Source organism: Athene cunicularia, assembly GCF_003259725.1.
Source record: "Athene cunicularia isolate RWA chromosome 3 unlocalized genomic scaffold, athCun1 chr3_part1, whole genome shotgun sequence".
NCBI classification, from domain to species: Eukaryota; Metazoa; Chordata; class Aves; order Strigiformes; family Strigidae; genus Athene; species Athene cunicularia.
The window spans coordinates 100,370,553-100,392,043 of record NW_020799097.1 but is presented as its reverse complement, the minus strand read 5'-3'; the positions used below and the strand labels follow the sequence as shown (position 1 = coordinate 100,392,043).

Here is a 21,491-nt window from a genome sequence, read left to right as displayed (position 1 = left end):
GTCATTGACATACTAGAGAAATAAATGTAGAAATGCCGTCGGCATGAAGGGGCTCAGATCTACCTCCACTAAGCTTCTCTACACACATTCCAACACTTCTTTTTCAGCAGAGTCTAACGATTTACATATTATTCTTAAGTAGAGGAAGTTTCAATGACAGATTAGTAACATAAACTGACAAGCTATATTGTGCCTGTCAACAATGCACAGCAGAGCTGTTGCTGTCTTTGGATGATGACAGTTGTCATGTAAAAAATACTCTGCTTTTCTTTATATAAAAAATACACTATCTGAAGTCAGTAAGAGACCATGAGTAAGCATTGAGTAGATTTTCCACACTCAGCTGAGCTCAGTTGTTAATGGCATTAAGAACAGAAGAATAAACCCCAAGTTTATGAATGTCTGACAACAAACTGTGTAATCCTGGTGCATCACTGTCGGTGTTGCTAAATCCGGTCTTGATACCATAGTGTCAACATCCATCAGGTGCAAGCACCACATGCCACCTCAGTCATTCTGTGCCTTTCTGTGGAAGTATGTGCAGATCTTCCTCATGGAAACTGAAGTTGTTGCAGCCTAGGAAGTAAAAAAAACCCAAAACCCAACAAGAAACGTTTCTAAGTTAACACTTCATATGCTGCAGGAGTCTTAAAGTCTTCCCTCCACCATTGCTTCAGTTTGTTCAGCTTCCTAACTAAGACAGAGTAAATGAAAGGTTCTTTACTATAAGCTGTTTGTCTTGCAGATAAGAAGCTTACTACCTACAAGAAGCACTGGCTAAAACCTAGGGTTGTCTTATTGCCATAAGAAAAGCATTCTGGCGGCAGTTTCAGCTTCCCTACAGCTGATAAGAGAGCTGCAGAATTCCAAGGTGCAGCAAATCAACAAATGCTGCTCATATTCCAGGAACCTCAAGTTTTGAGTACAAAACAAGAGCATCCCAAAATCTGAACTAGAGCATACTGAGCAGGAAAGGTAATTGTTCTGTAGTAATCTTACTCCAGGGCAAATCTTTCTGTCTTGTGTTTGAACATGTACAGCATAGAGCACAAGTAGTGGTAGGTTTCTTATAATCAAGATTTCTTGGTACCACCACAATATGAAGAGTTCAGCTGCTATGTATAACTTAAGGAGTGGTGACTTGCCTGCTTCATATCTGATAGAAGTGCTAGAAGAGGTAAAATAAAGTAAGAAATGAGATACCAAAATAAGCCTTAATGTTGGCAACAACTTCTAGTGTCAGATATTCAACTGAGAGTACAATTAAATTTTATGATTTGAAGTTTACCTAACATTTACTGAAATAACACTCAAAGACACTGTAGGACTTGGAGTCCACTTTCAGAGACAAGTCAAGTTTGGTTTGTTTTAAAAAATGTAATTATCATTTCTCAGTTTACACGTTAAACCCTCATGCCTTCATGCCAACTTTTTTAGCTGCTTTATAAGCTTAACTTTCAGATCCTAGGATGAGCTCTGTGTTAGGCTTCTTGTACATCAAAAGTAGGATTATGTACGTCAAATCCTGCCAATTCCTTCGTATTCTGCTAGTTTTCAACTGAAGGGACTGAAGCATTATTTAGCCCCATGGTTTTAACATGGGTAACAAATTCTTTTGCTACCTAGGCTAGAGTAGAATTCAGCTCTTTCTTCCAATGCTAAACTGGTTTTCCAGCACATAAACAGGCAGATGTGATGTGAATACATAAACAGTACATCTGCTAGGAAAGGTGCTGTCATTACTGTGCTTCTCAGAGTAGAGCTGTATTTCATGATGATGGCTACATCCTTCGAACATCGAGCTGGGGACCATGAGAATCTCTGAGCTTCTGTGTGCCCTAAGTCCCTTTAAGATGAGGGACACCACCATCCATCCTAAAAATTCTGTTTCTGCACAGAGGAGATTAGTAGATAACAGCGTTAATGTATCTGGTTTATTAGGCCATAAATCACCCCTTTTTTCCATAATCAAAGGGATCAGATAATTCTTTGAATGCCTGAGCATGAGAGAACAAACAAGGGAAGAGTAGCAGCCAGGGATAAGTTCTTTCATGAGCACTGTCACTGATCGTCTTACTTACAGTTTTTGGTGAAGTAGCTGCTGCCACAGCCTCTTGTCGTTTGACACCAGGACTGCAAGATGATGGGGGGCTGTTTGATGCACGCTGGCTGCCAGACCTGCCAGTCCGTAGCTTCTCTCCTAGAGCAGACAACCAATTTTTTCTTTCAGGTGAACTATTCTCTTTATCTACTACCTCACTGTCTTTCCCACATGGAGATCTGAAAAGAAGGGGAGCTTGAATGCTCAATGGGTTTTTATGGCTTCCAGGGAAGGAAGACTCTTTCAGGCTGCAGCTGGAGCCTTCGTGGTCATTATCCAAGTCAGCCAGGCTGAGAGAGTCTTCATCACAAGCATTTTGGTCTTCAGCCAAATGACATAAGTTCAGCTTGGACTTCTTAGCTGCATGGTCCAGTTCAGTCACACAGCTACAGGCCTGCAGACACTTCTGCCCCACATCGTCTTTCTTGCTGCAGTCAAGCCTTCTCTTGGCACGCTTTTCAAACTGTGAGTGTGGGGCTTTAGGAGGGCAAGTGGTTTCCAGGAGACCTTGGGTGACTTCTGCTAGGGCTTTTCTAGGAGAAGGAGCCTTTATCTCCACTTCTGTAGGAGAAGAGCATGGAGTCCTTGTAACCCAATGTTTAATGGACATTTTGGAGGAAGGGATCAGTTTGGGAGAAGCACATGGGCTGGTTCCACTCTGCTTGGCTGGGGTGCAGGCTGTGGCCATCTGGGTTTTGAGAGCGCACGTTGGAGTGTTTGTAGACAAGGGAAGATCTCCAGAATAAATGGGAGCACAGGCAGCCGGCCGTGGTGAGGAAATGCATGGGCTGCCCACTGTGAAGACCTTGGCAGGAGTACTCTGTGGGCTGGCAGGCAGTCCTGATAGGGGAGAAATAAGTAGTCTGATGAGGCACACAGAACAGCAGATTAAAGACAGCCCTTTTATAAACACCCCTTCCAACTAGGAGATGAATTTAGCACTAAGTCTTCTTCTCAGACATAGCCTTTTGAATTAAGAGGTTGCATAAATCCGTCTGATTTTGGTTAAACTGGTATGAGTCCTGTGTAGAAGCCTGTATCATATCGGTAAGTATAATACAGTGCGTTTGCAATCTCTGACGTCTATCCCTTCTGTAACAAGCACTCTTATGTGAGCTACAGCCAAGGGACTGATGGGCAGACAAAACAGATCTTGAATGTTCCAAGTTGATCTAACCTTGCTGGAAGCCTTGCAGTGGCTTAGTCCAGACAGCTCTGTACTGAGATGCTGCCTGAGAGCCAGGCTGATCCCCACCTGCATCACCATCTTTAACCGCTGCGTAACAGTTGAGAGACAAAGGGACTGTGAGCAGGTCCCACAGCTAATTACAATACCAAGGAAGCTATAATGGCATACCATATGAATAATGTTCCTAGTCAGGCGTTAATAGTTGCATATTTTAAAGATGGAAAAAACAAGAGTGAGAACAGGAAAGGACATTCTCTTGTCTTTTTGATGGAGGATTTTCTGCAGTGCTACATTAGTATGAAGATGATAGTTATTTACCACACCCAGGGAAATAAGAGAAATTCTTCACCTCCTGAACAGGGACTTAAATTTCAAAGGAAATAAAACCTGTCACTGTAGTAAGTTACTCCTTTAAAGCAAATTATTCCCAAATAGATATTTCAAGTGGCTTTTGAGCTCACCAGCCAAGATGTACACTCCCCTGCTTTTAAAAAAGAGGTTCTGAATATCCAGACTCTTCAAAGAGTAGTCACATGTAGGGGCATAAGGACCTTGCTAGTAACAGTGGGACTCGTATTTAGCAAAGATCTTGTTCTGTAATATTAGAGGAGGGGGTTTTAAAATTTTTTATTTATTTATTTCTGGCACCCTCCAACAGAGAACACATTAGCAGGTTTGTTACATGACTGTTTTCTCATTCATCTAACTTGCGGTGATGAAATTAAATATGATAGCACCATAGTTACTCTATGCATTTCCACTGCTGAGCACAAGAACTCTAAACATCTTCTGTATACCAAGGGTTTGATCTGAACTCCTAATTCTCAGCATTAGCACTGTACTATAAAGCACTTCATTAGAACAATGAGAAGTCTAGTGTGAATAACCTGCCATTTTCTTTAGGACGTTGGGCTGTCTCACAAATAACATGTCGAGTGAGTCACCTACATGACTTGTTGATAATATACCATACTAAGCCTCCTTCAATCCCTCCTTTTACTGTGTTATCCAGTATCCAGAATACAAGTACTGATGCATCAGGGCAAAATTAAATAAGATCCTGTATTAAAGGATACCACTACAAAACACTCTAACACACAAAGCAGAGTTAAAGGCTCCTTTCCTGATAAAATATGCTACTTCATAGCAACTTGCTTCAATCTGGACTAAGAGAAAGTAACTGCCAACATCGGTTCTCCTAATCTTTACTTTAATGAGCATTTACAAGACAACAATATCTCAGCTGGGGAATTAGTTGCACTTAAAATGCTAAGCTCCTAGAGGTAGAAGAGGAGTAGCAAACTCAGAAACTCTTGATCCTTAATGACCACCTACGAATTCATACAGGAGAAATATTGCATAAATAGCTGTGTATGAGCACTCTCAAACCCAAACCAGTCTGAAAGTTATACTGTGGAGACATTGGATAAGGGGAAAAAAGCTATCTTGAGAGTTTGATGGGCATCACCAAATGAAACAAACCCACACTTGAGAAACATTGTGAAACTTCACAAAAAATACGAGGATCAGACTTTTTGTTAAGACTGCATGCATTATTCAAGTTTCTACTAAGCCAGTTCCAAGCTGTTTCCATTTACGCTGCCAGTGCATGTAGTACAACACTGTAATTACCTGCAGTCAACCTGCATTAACACCAAAGCAGGTGATTTCAGGTATTTCCTACCTTCTCTGCTACAGATCTCCTAGAGTGATATTATTAATTTCCAGATCTAAGAGTCACAAATTGTCCATGCACAGGCCTGCTCCAAAAATTTGGTTACACTAAAACATAGAGAAAGTAGTGCAACTTAGGAAAACCACAAAAATAATTTCCAAAGAAAAGGAAACTGTGCTTGGTACACTGGATGATATAGGTCAACAGTCAATATGCAACCTCAATCTTAAAATTCGTTCCACATAAATGGGTGGGGAAATACCTCGATCTCATCCCAGCGGGTCTGAAATAGTACTTGGCTTGCCAGCTCTGAATCAGTCTCTGCAGATAACTCCCATATTCTAACAGCATGTGCTTTGTGTTCAAGAGCCAAGGTCAGCAGGAAGCCTGCTGTTGTATTTGCAGTGTCTGTGTACTTCCTCTTCCCTCCCCTGTTACTTTACTGCAGCAAGAGCATGGAGAAATAAGTTCTTTTTCTAGTATAATTGCCAAAGCTGACTCAAAGTTTTAGTGTACAAGCTACTTTAGATTTCAGGTTTCTGGACTAGACCTATGCTTATTTCTCTTTTGCTGAAAATAGTACTCAAAGTGATTTTTGAGCTCTCTCTGAAGCAGAGAGTGTACACGCACAAACCATTTACCGGCTACAGAGCAGACCTGGCACTCTCCCTGCTATTGTCCTTCAAACTTCCTGCAAGACAGTTACTCACTGGCAAAAGGTTAGAAGCAATGTTATCCCATTAGTGGGATTTGGAGACCTTCAGCCTTTATTTGTGTTAGCCAAGGTGAAATTCATTTGGAGGGTGGCTAGAAAAGATAGGTGGAACACAGGAAGGCACACCAGCAGCTGCTGGGAAGCTATTGTATTCTTAGTTTCAGAGCTACTCTACAGAGAAGCTCATCTTATTTCACTTCGGGGGGTGTGTGTTATTCTCCTTTCACCTACTCTACTGTAACAAAACCTAAGTTTCAGACAAGTCGAAGCAGTGCTATGATCCAGGGCTTCTTTCTTCTCGTCTAGGGTACTGTCCAGGGAATAGCTTCTCTGTAGAGCCCAGATGTGCTTGCTAGCTGTGAGAGCATGGTGCATAGCTTGTCTGATTGCCTAGACATTGTAAAAAGGTATCGTGTTTGTTAACTAGCCTTAACAAGTGAATAGATGAATGCTGCTGATTAATTCTGGAACATTATATGCATATATTACATGCATATTTGAAGTACTTTCCTACGTGGCACTTGTCTGTATAGACAGTCAGTACTACCGTATGAAGCTAAATACAGAGATGTAATATTGATAGCAGCAGCAAAGAAATCTGTGCAGAATTCAGCTACTGGGCAGGAGGAAACCAAGACTGTATATGTGCCATCAGCCCTTTACTGGGTAAACAAATAAACTGGAAAAAACATATGATCTTACTGCTTGCAGTTATTGTTTGATATTAAAAATGTGTGACTTATTGCTGCAGTGCATGCACACATGACATCTACTTTGGCTGGTCAATTATTGAACCCTACTAATACCCACTGAAGATCTGGCTACCCAACAAGGTGTACTAATGAATATTTGCTTTGCAGTCTGGTCATACAAACTTCGGCATACTTCTAAGATATTTCAGCCAGCTTGTCTTGTTGGTGGGCAGAAGTACTTACAAGCAGTTTTTGTCTGGCTATATCGCCTAATATGAAAAAAATAGATAACTAGTAAGACAAGCCAAAGTCTTTTCTTGGTACAGAGATCAGCCAAGATTCAGAAGCCATGTTTCAGAGCAAGATATCTCAGCTCAGGGGTCTTACCTGGTCCATGTTGTTCTTCTGGTCTCTTCTGAGTGACCCAGCCCACCACGCTGATTTTGCTCAATGATGATTTCTCCTCCTCAGGACGAGGTCGTAAGCGCCAAATTCTCACAGTGTTGTCATCAGAGCACGTGGCAATCTACAGTATAAATTAGTTTGTTGGAGGAACCAGGGCACATCCTATGGATCACTGGCCAAGCAAACTAGAACAGTTACACCCAACACACCATGCCAATATGAGTGAGGGTGAAGCCTGGTTGAGGGCGTACAAGATTTGCCCATAAAACAAACAAAACCCAGCTCTGTTTCATTACTGTACCAGAGAGCAGTATTTGCTTTAAAGCAGGCAACGCTACTGCCTTCATGTCTTTCTGCTAGAGAAATCTCAGTCACCAGTAACCATTTACCTTGTGTAGCTCCGTAACAGATGGTAGTCTGCTCAGGAAGGGCCAGGGCATATTTTGAGATTTCAGTCACTTGGTAGACAAAATCAGCCATGTTTTTTTCACCTGCATTGAGTTCTGTCTCTGTTACTTAGGACCCTTTCTGCTTGAGGACAAACATTTGCAACACACCAAGAAGGTGACATTGGAAAGCTGTTGCACTAGCCTTAAGCACCATCTCTTCATAGTCAGCAGTATCTGGCAGAGAAACCAAATCTGCTAGAAACATTGGTCTAGGTTCCTGCCACAGCATCACAGGCTCCAAAATGATTTGTGGAATCTTGTCTGAAGCAGCAGCAAAACCCACCTAGCCCATGTTTTATGGCTCTCTTCAGACTAACTGGTGACTCACATGGGAATCAGCAGCAAGAAAAAGGAAATGCTGTGGCCAAAGTTCATAGTAATCTGGATGGGAAAGTGCCTCTGCTCTGACCTCTGTGACACCAATATTGTCCCTACAGAAAGCACCTTTGCCTCTCAAATCACTCCAAGTAGCTACCTGACCTGTCTTAGCACCACATTTTCCACTTTTCTTCATGCTTTGGCACCTGTACCATGTCTGACTGTTTCTCACCTGTGGCAGTAACGATTTTAAAGGCTGCATTGGTCTGCATTTCCAACACATCACAATCAGGATGCTGGGATTCCTCTAGATCACAGATTTAATCTAAAATGCTAATTCTCATATTTTTGTGCATCTTACACAACTAGAACAATTCCTCCTGTTTGTCTGCAAGACTCCCACCTTCCTAAACTGCAACTCTTTTCTGAAGACCCAGTGATATAGTGCAAGTGGCTGACTTGGTTAATAATGTGGGGTGAAAGAAACTGGCTATTATTAGGACACTGTTTAGGATTTTTTAGGTTTATTTCTCATTTTGAGCTAGACCAATCATTTGAACCAACCTCCTACTGCAGTTCTCTTCATGATACCTGGTACATAATTACTGACCTGAATTCACTGGAAGTTTTTGGGTGTACACACAAATATGTCATAAAAACAGCTCAGATTTTGAAAAGGTCACAATGAAAAAAGTCCACATATTTTTTTAAAGGGCATTCAAAGCTTTTTGCTGCTCTGTACAAAACTAGCAGGTGTATCAATGGTCAGACAGATAAGGAAGCTGAAAGTATGGAACCACAAAACAAGCTTTTGGCTTATGAAAGCCCTGATTAAATGGTCTCAGTTTTGTCTCTAACAGGTAGTGTCACAAGCTCTTGTCAGAGAGCTTTGTTCATTTGCAGTTTCCTAGGTCTTATCAAATAGCTTAAATGATTAGAAAATATGAAAAAGTTCTGATACATTGTTCTCATGTAACAAGCTTTTTTTAGTGCCCCCCTAAATGAACATTTTTAGAAATTATTGACTAAAAATTTTCTCCCAAATACACAAATACTGTTGCAATTTTGAAAAGCAGATGTTGCCACCTCACATCTATTGTTTCATGGGAAAGAAAATTTTCCAGAAAACAAACCTTTGTGAAGTCTGAAGGACACCAAGCAATGGAGGTTACTTCTTGAGAGTGACCAAGGAGTATCCGTGGGGGAAGGCTGGGCTCAGAAACCTTAAAATTTCCATTAAAAAAAAGAGTATAGAATCAGAAGCACCACAGTCTAATATACATCACAAAGAAAAGACCCCACAGCCCACCTGTGAAGCATGTGAATACTTCCCATCTTTCCTATTTGACACAGATAAATCGAATGCTCTCAGCCTGTCATCATGAGGCAACAACTGATGGAACCCTAAAATCTGTTTATGTTTCATCTCTAGAGGTGAAGCAGCTGATCAGCACTAAGATGTACTGACTTGCCTGGAAACACTTGTTCAATTCCTACTGCACATAGGATTTCTGCCTCCAGAGTTGTCAGCCCAAAACATGACACAAGCACTTTATTAAGTAGGATGCTGAAAAGTTTGGGAAATTCATATGCTGAATCAGGATAGCCAAATATATTCTGCTGCCATTTTACAAATGTCCCAGTTAATGGTTTATTAAAAAAAAAACCAAACCCCAAACATGACACCAACAAAATCCTGTAGATGAACCTTCACTGGCTTCAGAATTGGCATTTGTGGGACTGTGAAGTGCCTGTACCTCCTCCAACCAACCAGCTGGACCAAACACCCTTTTAAGAATTCATTAAAAAGCTCTCTAAATAACTCATGTTCATTAAACTGATCTCCATTTCTCTTACACCCTTCATAAAAAATCTACCTTCTGTTCTACAATATTACTATTAATCTTCAACTACAGCTCATGTAAGTGACAGATACAGCCAAAGCTAGCATTAAGTGACCCGAGGAAGAAAACACACACATACACACACAGAGATTATATCCAAATTTTGCATGGTTTCAGCAGGCAATCCTTTCTGGAGCTATGAGTCACCATTATTGATGTGACATTATAAGGGGGATTTATCAAGGGGATTTGCATAAATGACTAAGTGAATGAACCAATCCTTTACTGTGTGGGAAAATGAGAAGACATTACATATAGATTTCAAAGGAAGATGCAAGACATTGGGGGAAGGCTTCTGATTTACACAAGTTTTTCTTTTGTGGCTCACTTCGTACAACAGCCTGCAAAACCACAATTGAATATCCAGCTTCAGATCTTAAAGTTGTTCTCATACAAACAGGCTCATCTTAACAGGCTGCTTTTTTTTTTTTTTTTCCTGGCATAGCAGAGGCAATCATTTGACTAAATATCCACTAAATGCCTTGGTCAGAGTATTCCCTTCTCTGCCAAAACATGCAATACCATGGAAACTAAATCTCTATTTAGGGAATAAACAACAGATCTTGGTGCAGAGAACACCTTCGTTTACATTTAATAACAGTCTTGCTATGCACGCATAACTGACACAATAGTGGTCTAGTAGCCACTTTCAGGAAACCAGAGGAAAAGAATAACTCTTGCTGAGACACAATGCTTTCACGCTACTAGTGTAAATTAAACCAATTACACCCATCTTAAAATACTGTGAACTGAAAGAGGATGCATAGTTATAGCTGTGTGCACTCTGTTTAGCAGAAGACAGCTGGCCAGCCTGTGCATGTTAAGTCAGGATTAGCCAGAGAACTTGCTGCTTTTTGCCTGATTTAACAGGATATTGGTGGGGAAGTTAGAGCTATTGTGGAAAGGTTAAAAAGAGAAACCTAGGAAATGAGACTTTATTAGTTACTCTACTCACTGAAACAGCTGTTGTATCCATCTTCAAGGGTCAGCAAAAAGTGGTGTACATAGTTTTATGCACCATATGACACAGAAGCACTTCAATTCCCATGATGGAACAGACCAAAGGGTAACTTAATATGGTTCCCTCGGCATGGTCTGTACCAAAGGATTCAAAGACAATGGAAGTATATGTCTATGAAATATCATTTTGTATTACCAGGAAGGTATCTCAGCTGGGTACCATCTTTGTCAAGAAAAACCTCTCTGCTCTCTGGCTTTTATAATCTTAGGGTTGTTCAAGAGTCAGTTCATTAATAAGACTAGCAATTAAAAAAAAAAACAAAACAAAACACAGTGTAATAAAGCAAGTGTTCGTTGCCTGGAAGTGATTTATGTATGGAAACAGACTGAAATAGCGTCCTTGTCAGCAATAACTTCTAGCCAGTGTTCCTTGGGAAATGCTGACCCAAACACAACTTAGCATTGCTCTTAAGAGTTTCTCAAAGAAAGAATCTGGGTGGACAAGGTCTTTCTCTGCCTTTCATTCCTCAACAAGGCCTTCCTCTGCCTTTCATACCTCTCTAGATATGGAAAGCTAGCACTACTCATTAAGTTCCTTCCAACATTACCTATTAATTGCTCAAGTAATATATAATCATGTTTTTTTCACAGCATAGTAAGTCCTCATACAAGGACAAGATACATATGTTTGAGTCAGTAAAATCTGCCAACATTTAAAACAAATTAAGAAGCCTCTGTATATAACAGATCTTGAAAGAGACAGTTTCACAGGGAGTCCCACATTTTAACATGACTATGGGACTAAAGTAAAAGTAATCATCTGATGACTTATTTAATAACTATGCAGTACGATCTGTCACTTGTGATAGTAACAGAAGCCTTCTGTACATGAATGCATTTTAAATGTACTTTAAATGCTTAAACTTTGAGATGTAATGACATCCTTGAATGCTCTCAGCTCAGACCCTGCCTGTGTTCCAAGAAAGTATCAAAACACACAAATGCAGGATGCTCAACTCAAGTTTGCACAGGTATTTTTTGCTGAACTTGCACAGAACATGAGGAAGGTTAATATCATACCACTTGGCAGGGGAATAACTACGCTACCACACTCCTGCTACTACTGAGTAAGCAATCTAGCTGCTTACAAGTGTTCTCCAAATCAAAGAGACTACATTCTTAAACCACAACTTCAGCAGGCTGACCCTTGGCTCTGAAAGGTTTGTATTTTACTTTCAAACTCATTCTGAAAGGGATAAACAAGTCAGCATTTCCCCCAAATTACCTCAAACCTGAAACAGGCAGTCACCTGTGGTTTCTGTCTATTTTGCTTGAATAAGAAGTCTACTCTGTTCCCATATGGCTGTCAAGTATGGAGAACAGAACTTAAAGCATGCCTTAATCTGAGATCCCTGATATTAACTTGGTGACATTTGCATTTCCTACAGTCAGTGCTGAGGAAGCCTCTTGGCTGTCAGATGGTGCTTTGGAATTTTGCTGAAGGCTCTGGCTGAGCCCTTGCTGTACTACAAAGGCTTTAACTACTGTAAATTAAGCATGAGAAAAAGTTGTCTGAAGAAAGAGCTGGAAAGAGGGGAGGTGGGGGAGAAAGTGCCCTTTAAAACAATAAAGTTGTTAGTTTTCTGCTAATGTGCTCCATTGATAAATATGAGCTGAGAACTGTCTGTCTACTTGTCATAGCTGGCTAAATCAACAGGATTGAAAGAGGATTTTAATGCCCATTAAAACCAGATTAAGATCAGCAACTTGCAATAAGCAGCAGTGATGAGAAAGGTATTGATGGCAGGAGGTTGGCGCTGGTTTACATTAAACAGTTACATCTAGCCTTGTCAGCAACAAACACACTCTGGGCAGAACATGCCAGGTGCTAACCCATGCTGCTTTGAGTAGGAGTGGGAGGAAGAGAGTGTCCTATGTGGACATGAAAACCAAATAAAACGGAAGAGCAGAGCAGCTCTGAGTTGCATGCTTAAGTCTGTTCCAATTGCCTCACCTTCCAGATGTAAGCGTTGCAGTCACTTGAGCCACTGACCAGGAACTGGTCATCTGGGCTGGTGCTGGACTTGATGTAAAAGGTTGAATTTTGGTGCCCGCTGAAAACGGCCACTGTGAAGAGAGAATTAGAAAAAGAAAATAAAAACCCCATTCCATGCACAGCCCTGGAGTCAATTTCGCAAGGAGGGCTGATCTTACAGGCTTTTCCTGCAGAGCCACATATCCTCTGGAGAAAGTGGTTGCACTGCTCCCTCACTCAGAGGCTCTGGCAGCATGAAGTTTTTATTATTCAACTGGAGTTCTTTAGGCTTCCCAAATGAAGCAATAGCTCTCTCCACAGCCTTAGGAAGTGGTGGCAGTTTCGTTAAACCTTTAGCTTGACCCTTATGGCAAGCAGGCTGAGACATCACCTGGGCTGTCACACTACTCTCATTAAGGTTCCTTGTCTCTTCCTCCCTCAGCCACTGTCACCAGCCCTACTATGTTAACAAGGGCAGTCGCACAGAAAACATAGTGAGGACCTTCTTCCACCCAGGTAGCAACAAAGGTGCTTGCTGCTCCTTCCTCCTGCTGCCAGTATCTTTATTTTGTCAACAAAACTTTCATCATGTCAGCCATGCTCACTGGCTGCCTGTATTTAAGGTCTCAGTAGCCTTTGCTAAAGCCTTGAAACCATTGCTCCGAATGGCTGCCATTCCCCCTATTGCAATGACCATAAGAACCAGCAGCTAGCACAAGAGCTGAGTGTGGATCTAGAGCACTCGGACACACCATGTCTCATCCTCTTGTTGGGGCAGAAAGGATGAGTTTCCCAAGGTAGCACCAGGTGGGAGCTGGTACCCCCTCTGCCAACCCTGTTTTAACTGATTTTGATGGAGGTGACCAGAGGACACGTGGCTGCCTTTGGTGGTCTTTGAAAAGTTGCAAGAACCCACAATATCCTTTAGTTTTTACCCACAGCTGTCTCAGTGCAGTGGTTACCAGACAGCAAGTCCCTTCCTAAGCCAGACCTACCAGCAAGTCCTGTTCCAGTGAGGATTTCCTCATGTGCCCCTGCAAACTAAAGCTGCCTCAATACTGGCTAAGAGCAGGCGTCATCTGGATAAGAGTTGGCAAGTGAGGAGAGAGGCGCCAACCTGTGGGCAGGCGCTGCCCTCTGTGGGAGCACTCGCACACTGAGAAGCTGCACATGCTTCATTCAGCTGGATCAACCAAGATTGCTCGCTGGGTTTTATCAGCTGCACACAGAAGGCAAGAGCTCCACAAGGAGCCCGAGGGCAAGATGCCCTGTGCTTTGGAAGGAGCTCTCTCCTGGGGGAAGGCAGGCCAGTGAGCATATTTTCACAGCTCAGCGGTGGCACCCGGGGTTAACCTCAACAACTGACCAATTTACTACTGGTACCACTTCTCGACTCTGGAAGCATTCCCGCCCACCAGACGGCCTTTCTGAAAAGCAGACAGGACACATTGTTCATTTAATTTCAATTAACTGAGAGACTGAGAAAAGGCAATGGAAACTAAATCATGTGTATGGCTGGAATGCATCTAACAAGTTTTGCTGCTTTCTGAGAAGAAGCCACTGGCCTATGACAAAGCAACTTAGTGCACCAAAGGCTGTGGGCTATCTTGTCAACCTAAAAGTCACAGATGCAAAGCTGGGGATGCTTTCTCCCATGAACTGCAGTAGAAGCTAAATTTAAAAGACACCTTAAAATATCTGAATATGACTTATCAGGTGATCACTTTACATGGATACATATCTTAAGAGTTTGAAAAATCAGTGACTACAAGTAAGCAGAAGATTCAAGCTTGCTTCAGGTGGGTAGTAGCTGGACACCAGCCATTCCTCACCAGATAACTAGAGTCAACATTAGTCTCTGGGTGAACCAGTATCTGCACTTGCGTTTTTGTGCTACTGATTTTATGTGGATGGCTTAACACAAAGTATGAACAGCCCTTGTAACAGGCACCTTCTCTCCCAGGTAGCTTCAGAGATAAGACTAGGTTTCTTAAGTGTTCAAGCTGGTTTATGTCATCAAGTCATAGGGAGAAACTTGCCTTTCTATGCTCTGGAATAGCTATTTTTTGCAGCTATTTCCACAGATATCATGCTTACCTGGAGTGGTCCTTAAACTTGTCATATTGAACATGTAGATACTGTCATCAGTGCAGTTAGCAAACAGATTAGCACCAGTGGAATCCAAAACCAGGCTAGAATATCCTATAGACAAAAGGATAAGTTCTTCATAAGAAATAACTCCACAAAAAAACATTTTGGAAAACAGGCATTGTCAAAGAAAGGCCTAGAAAGGGAAATTTAGAAATGACCTCTTACATATGAGATAGTCATTGGAAAGTTTATTTGTTTGACACAGCACTTGCTGGAGAAGAAAAGTTTCTAGAATAACATCTACATTTTCTCATGAGGATTCAGAGTGATATTTAGAGAGCAGGCAAGCTATCTGATAGTTTCAAATGGATAACAGGAACAACCAATTGTAGAAGCAGAGATTAAAAATAGAAACCCTCATGCTTTGGTAGAAGAAGCCATCCTCCGATTTGCTAGTGATCTTTAGCCTAGTAGAAAGCGACAGGACAAGAGGGAATGGCCTCAAGTTGCTCCAGGGAAAGTTCAGACTAGATATTAGGAAACATTTCTTTCCAGAAGGGGTTGTTAGGTATTGGAATGGGCTGCCCAGGGAGGTGGTGGAGTCCCCATCCCTGGAGGTGTTCAAGAGTAGGGTTGATTTAGAGCTTAAGTATACGCTGTAGGTGGGAACTATGCTAGGCGAATGGTTGGACTAGATGATCTCCAGGGTCCTTTCCAACCTAGATGATTCTGTGATTTAGGTTCAAGAAAAATCTTTTCCTGCAATCAAGTTATTTCATAACCAGCTCCTCGATGATTTCCCTCATGTTCTTGGGGCTGACACTGACCATTACCACATCAGGACAGTTGATTAGACAAGTCATCAGGAATTACTGTGTTGCATCAGAGCATCGCAAGGCATTAAGAAGCACAGAACAACATGAACAAGAGCATTATTATTTTTGATAACAAACACCTTCAAGTATTACTCGACTCTGGAAGGTTATAATGTAAAAACCCAGTCCAGTCTGTTGTCTTTGCAAGTTACAATGCAAAAGAGTTCAATGTGATTTCTACTCATGCATCAAAATTAGTAGCTAAATTCTACCTCAAGAGATCTACTATTCCCTCATCTCAATTTCTGAAAATGCACTGCTGAAGCTTATGCAAGATTTTATCACTGGTGCATGATACAAAAATGGGACACTTTCACTCCTCAACTTGAAAATTTGGTATTGAAAATCAAAATACCCTGCTGAGCTTGTCAGTCTGATCAATAATTGGCTAAAAAGATAAGAGGTGGCACTGTCAGTACTTCTTAAATTCACTTCGTACTTTAACAGATACATCCTCCCATAACTTACCAAGTTTGCGAGTACTGGTCCCAGGGTAGCAAAAAGACTTGAAAGGCACTGGGTCCTGACGATAAGCAGCATAGTTCTTGCGCAAGTCCCATACTTTGATCACACTGAAATAGAAAGGCACAAGTGTCTTCAAATTCAAAATTTCTTTTGCAATGCTGACAGGGCCTTCTAAGAGCACAGGAAGACTCGTTGCTCATTACTGGGGAGCATCTAGTGCTAAGGAGGACAACTGAGCAGAAGTAGAGGAGAGATGTGCTGAAAGCAAAGCAATTGCTCTGCTGGATATGGAAGAGGAAGCAGCACTGTCTTCTGTAACCAACGCAAGATACAACAAGAGCCAGCAAGTCAACTTTCTTCAACTAGTAAAAGAAAATACAAGGATGCCTTTATACTCCTGACTTGTAGTTTTAGAAGTTCTTCAAGTTTTTTCTTGGTCTCCCAGAGCAAGCCTATCTCATGAGCCATAGGCAAGAGAATCGAGCTCATCTGCCTCAGAAAGGCTCTGACCACATGGAGCCTGTTAAAGATTTGAGTCCTGAGAAGGTAATCTCTATGCTAATCAATGAGACAGTTTGTCTGAGTTTTAGGACGCTGCAACGGATCTGGCACCCAAAAGAATGCATCTTTTGTAACTCAAGGCAATATTTTCTCAAGCATGCCTACACATATCCAGGCACCAACCACCCACTCACATCCCAAAACAGCTCACTGTCTAACAACAGTCTGTTTATATCTGGTCCCATAGGTTCATGAGAATAGAGAGAGATGGTAAGAACTGCTCTGATTCTGCCCCATAGCTAAGACACCAAAATGAGCATTTACCACATATCCCAGCTCTGCAATATCCAGTAAGGAAAAAAAGCAGCATTCAGCTTTGTCAGTGCAAGCTGGCAGTGTAGCTCTGTCAATTCTACCTAATAGTAACTCTAGCCTCATGGGCCACTGTGTGATCTTAGAAAAAAAATGCCCCAATCTTTCTGTGCCCCTAAGGAGAACACACAGAATAGACAGAAAAACAGGCATCCTCTCTCCTTACCCATCAACAGCTCCTGCAGAGATAAGAGTATGCTCGTCCTGAAGCAGCACCACAGTTACACTCTGCTGGAAATCCTTAAAAAGAAAAGGAAAAAAAAAAAAAAAAGCCACTTTATTTTCTTTCAAGGTCAGCAAGATCTTGCTGTTTAATTCAAGGCCAAGCGAATTGTGACAAAACCTCCTCCTAGCCAGGCAAGAGAACTTGGAAATACCAGACACCATTTATAATACCACAACCCTTCGAACCACCAGGGAAATTGGCACCAAGTTATAAGTATTTGGGCAGCAGTTTGAGATTATACCTTTCAGGTCAGAGATAAGAGAGCTGTCTGATCACAAGGTTTAATAGATTAAATAAAACCAGGGCTTATCCAGTAAAGCAGTAATTTACATGGTCAAAATAGGGGGAAAAAAGAAAGAAAAAAAATTACAATCCTCCCTATCTCCTCATAAAAAGGAATGCTGGCCATTGGCTTCCTCTCTGGAAAAAAAAAAGATGTATTTTCACATGCCATTTGCACAAAGATGGCTTTGATGGCATGTGGGTTGTTAGCCAACTAAACAGTGTCTAAAAATAGCCATAGCAAGTGTCCATGACACAAAAACCTACCTCTGCAAAGATAAATGGAAGCATTTACCACATTCAAGCCAAATATTCCTCACAATAATTACTTAGGTAGACTTCTATGAATAACACTTTTCTCAGAAGAGAGGTCTACATTTCATTTGTTCCCCAGATACCTACCACCAAGGGAGCAAGTCCTCTTAGGTTCTGCCTCTTCTTCTTCAGTTTGGAGGGAGTCTGCTTGTCAACCACATTGTGTGCTCCACTAATTTGATTTACCTGCCTATAAAATCCATCTGAAAGAAATCAAAGACAATTGATAGTTTCTGTGCAATTTTGCTATCATTTTAATAAAACAGGGATCAGCTTGGAATGTCCTAAAAAGGGGCTGAGACTAACCTTTAAAATCATTAATGTATTCTGAAAATAGAAATTGTTAGTTAAGTATGAAACTGATGAGAAGAACACAATAGAAAACAGAAGCATACATTGCAAAAAAATACAGAGGTCAGTGTAGCATAGGCATTGAAACTAAAACGGGCCTAGTCAGGCTGCCTTTGTACATCATTACCCCTTGGTCTGTTCTTCAGCATGCATCCTTGTCTGGGGCATTCAACGCATGTCATCCTGAGCAGAACCACACTCACAAGAAGGTTTCTAGTGCTTTTCCTCTCTATTTTATAATTTCCTATTTAGCCTTTTGCCTGCTACTTCTCACTCTTTGAAACTTACTGCTTTACTAGAGCAAAGTGACTTTTCTACTGCTTCCCTATACTTTCCACTATAATCACGTGGAGCTTCCCTTTTTCCCCAGCTGCCAGTTTGAAAAGCCATGGAACCTGGGTCAGATGGAGAGTGAGACATGTTCTGGCAGCACAGACCAGGAAACTGCTGGGATAGAGGGGGGAATTGGGAAGAAGCATAAGGGTAGGATCTGACTGGGGAAGGAAAAGCTCCAGGAAACAGAAAGAGGAGCAGAATGAGCTCACCCTGCATTTAATAGGTGTTCCCACAACATACTCAGTTGTTCCTAGCACTCACAAGAAGTTCCTTTGCTCCTGCACTTTCTGCCTTCCTTCCCACTCTGGCAGGAGCCTTCCCAGCTTTGCTTCATCCCTCTGGATGGCTCTGACCTATGTACTCTCACCCAGCACATCCATCTCCATGCAGTCCCACACACAGATATATTCTGTACCCCCTTATCTCCTTACCAATACACAAGGGTATTATCAGGCCATGACGTATATCATGCTGCAAATCTGAGACTGCTACAAAGTGGAAAAATGTATTATACATAGATGACTATCTATTCCATTATTTTACTGTACTAAAGCAGCAAACTGTTCTGACAATCCTCCTCTTCTTACCGAAGTGTTACCTATATTGTAACCAAAAGCATTCGTCCAAAAAATACATCCGAGTACTATTCTTATATGAGATACTGAGCTTTTCTGATACACGTGTGGAAGTTCACTTACCTTTCTTGTTGCATCTGGTATCCCAAACCATGATGTTTCCATCTCTACCACCAGTACAGAAGACAGCTGAAAGAGATAAAAAGAGTTCTACTAGCTTCCAAAAGTGTTGTTAATTAAATGAATGCAGTACTATGTGCCTCTGCCCCAACACTGGGGCTGGCAGTCCTAGAGATACAAAAAAACAGGCCATTGTCTTGGAATGCTTTTTAACTAGTTTCCTTACTATTCTTAATGTTTTTTTACTACTACTCTAGAGAAACCTGCTTATGAAGAGTATTTATACACTTATGTATGGAAGTAGGTGTCATATCTTAAACTGGCTCAAGATCAGAAATGTGCAGATGTTAGCATCAGGTCACTGTGAAGTTCCAACAAGTTAGTTTTGCTTCACTGGCTGGGTCACTGCTCAGTTGGCCTGTGCTATTTGTCAGTTTCCAAAGGCCTTTTCTAGCCCCTAAAGTACTCGGTGTGCCAGAGGGAAAGAGGAAAAAACAGACAGCAGGGAATATCAACGTTTACCTTTCTCAAATCTAGAAAAAGCAACTGATTTGAGGCTACACTGGTGACCCTTGCATATGCCAAGAAGCTCGCCAGCTCTCACATCCCACACTTTGGCTGTCTGATCTCCTGAAGCAGTGACCTTGAGAGGAAAAAATAAAAACCTTTAGTCACTTTCTGCACACAGTTCCCAAAGCATTAAAAATAAAGTCAGATGGCAAAAGACTGCTTACAATCTTGTGTTCCCCTGGTACCCAGGCAAGGTCAAATACTGCGTTTGAGTGAGCCTGCCATTCTAACAAGAAACAAAAGCCAAGATCAGTTCAATGAACTGCAGTATGGTATTTTGCAGAAGACTAAAGACTATCAGACACTGAAATCAGAAAACTTGTTAACAGCTTGCCTTAGGCATGAAAAACACAGAACAATTCACCTATTACTGCTCTTCTAAGAGCACACTCATGCTGTTCTTTGTAAAGAAGACTCAGCAAAGTATACCAGAGGATTTTGGTACTGCCCACATTTATGTTTAAATGACTTGCAAAAAGCTTTCTTTATTCTAGTAAATCACGTACTTGTCACATCAAACAAAGATCATAATTGATAAAATACTTACCTTTAAAGACGAGTTCGCTGTTAGTTTGAGCTTCAGTATCATACAGTCTAACAAATCCTTCTTCATTTGCAACTGCCAGTACATGCTCCAAATTCGGGGCTGCAAAGAAATTGAAATATATTTTTGTATTATGTACCTGATTCATAATCATGCCCCTGCTCCTTGTGAAGGGCCACAGACACTTTAAATAGGGTACACAGCAAATAGATATCTGTGAAATAAACAGTACTTACATAGCAATTGAAATGTTCAAAATGCAGAAACATTGATTGGCAAGCATTTTTTCAGGAACACGGGCAATCAAATGGCTCCAGGAGCAAATTTTGAGATAATGGCCTCTCTCACCAGCTATAATTCCTAGTTACAGTTTTCTGTATCTATACTACCTATCAGTCATCTGTACTTTCTATGCATCTGAGTTGGAAGGGCAGGAAGCTGTCTTGGAGAAACGCATAGTCTCACACCAAAACTAGACTACTAGAAATGAAAGAGTTTTGCCCTAAAGATTCAGGAGCTTCCATGCTTACTTCACTCATCACATATTTATCATGAGAAAAGGCTACATGTCGAGTGACACCCATCCACCTCTTTGATTTCTACATACTATTCTCCATGCTCTTATACCTTTTATGTACTTTGAACAAAGCGGAGTTTTTCAACTATGTAGCCTAGTACTGTCACCAAGAGGACATACCTGGAAACAGACAAAGCTGAAACAGAGAGACAGTAAAATAAATGTTTTTGTAGTTACTTATTTAAAGGAATACTTTCCACCAGTACATCTAGGAGCACCATGATCCAATTTCTATCACATCTAGGTGCAAGTACACTACTACCAGTTCACTTTAATTCAAGAAATTTTAAATTAAATCATAGAATCACAGAATGGTTTGGGTTGGAACAGACCATAAAGACCATTCAGTTCCATACCCCCTGCCATGGGCAGGGACACTTTCCACTAGACCAGGCTGCTCAAAGGCCCGTCCAACCTGGCCTTGAACACTGCCAGGGAGGGGGCAGCCACCACTGCTCTGGGCAACCTGTTCCAGTGTCTCAGCACTGACATATGAGACGTATTTGAACAAACAATAGCTGACAGCAGTGCCCACACGCTGGCCCCTAAAAGGGCCTTTCGGAAGGTGACTTTACCAGCAGAAAAGGTGCAGCCGAAAGGAGGGACCGGCATTCCCGTTTCCCCGTAGGACAAGTGGTCATCTTCTCGGCTGCACTGGTAGCCATCCAAGAGATGCTGCAGGGGAAGTGGCGAGGACCGACCTACAACGAGACAGACGGACCGTAACCGCACCAGACACCACAGACTCGGACGCGAGGGGACCCGAGGCCCCCACAGCGGCTGCAGAGGCGCCCGAACCGCCCCTCTCCCGCCGTCGGGGGTCTAAGCCGTGAGCTCCGAGACCACCG

At 41.7% G+C, this 21,491-nt stretch overlaps 1 protein-coding gene across 1 annotated transcript; it reads right to left on the bottom strand.

The window, feature by feature from the left end:
- Positions 1–231: 231 nt before the first annotated feature.
- DTL (denticleless E3 ubiquitin protein ligase homolog) lies at positions 232–21,339 on the bottom strand. The gene is made up of 14 exons (XM_026845391.1): positions 21,219–21,339; positions 20,070–20,168; positions 19,687–19,748; positions 19,475–19,595; positions 18,956–19,021; positions 17,658–17,773; positions 16,914–16,987; positions 15,878–15,981; positions 14,541–14,645; positions 12,423–12,535; positions 8,678–8,767; positions 6,760–6,898; positions 2,082–2,941; positions 232–576 (listed from the first exon to the last, which is right to left on the bottom strand). The coding sequence occupies exons 1-14, from the start codon at positions 21,253–21,255 to the stop codon at positions 508–510; spliced, it is 2,055 nt and encodes a 684-aa protein (XP_026701192.1). The 5' UTR covers positions 21,256–21,339; the 3' UTR covers positions 232–507.
- Between the last annotated feature and the right edge of the window lie 152 nt (positions 21,340–21,491).

Excerpts from the sequence above, each read along its gene's own strand:
- DTL (XM_026845391.1), bottom strand. The coding sequence starts at position 21,255 with ATGCCGGTCCCTCCTTTCGGCTGCACCTTTTCTGCTG. Across the intron at positions 16,988-17,657 it reads GAGGACTTGCTCCCTTGGTG|GATTTCCAGCAGAGTGTAAC; the intron begins GTAGGTATCTGG and ends TTTCTTTTTAAG. Across the intron at positions 6,899-8,677 it reads GTCCTTCAGACTTCACAAAG|ATTGCCACGTGCTCTGATGA; the intron begins GTTTGTTTTCTG and ends TTTATACTGTAG.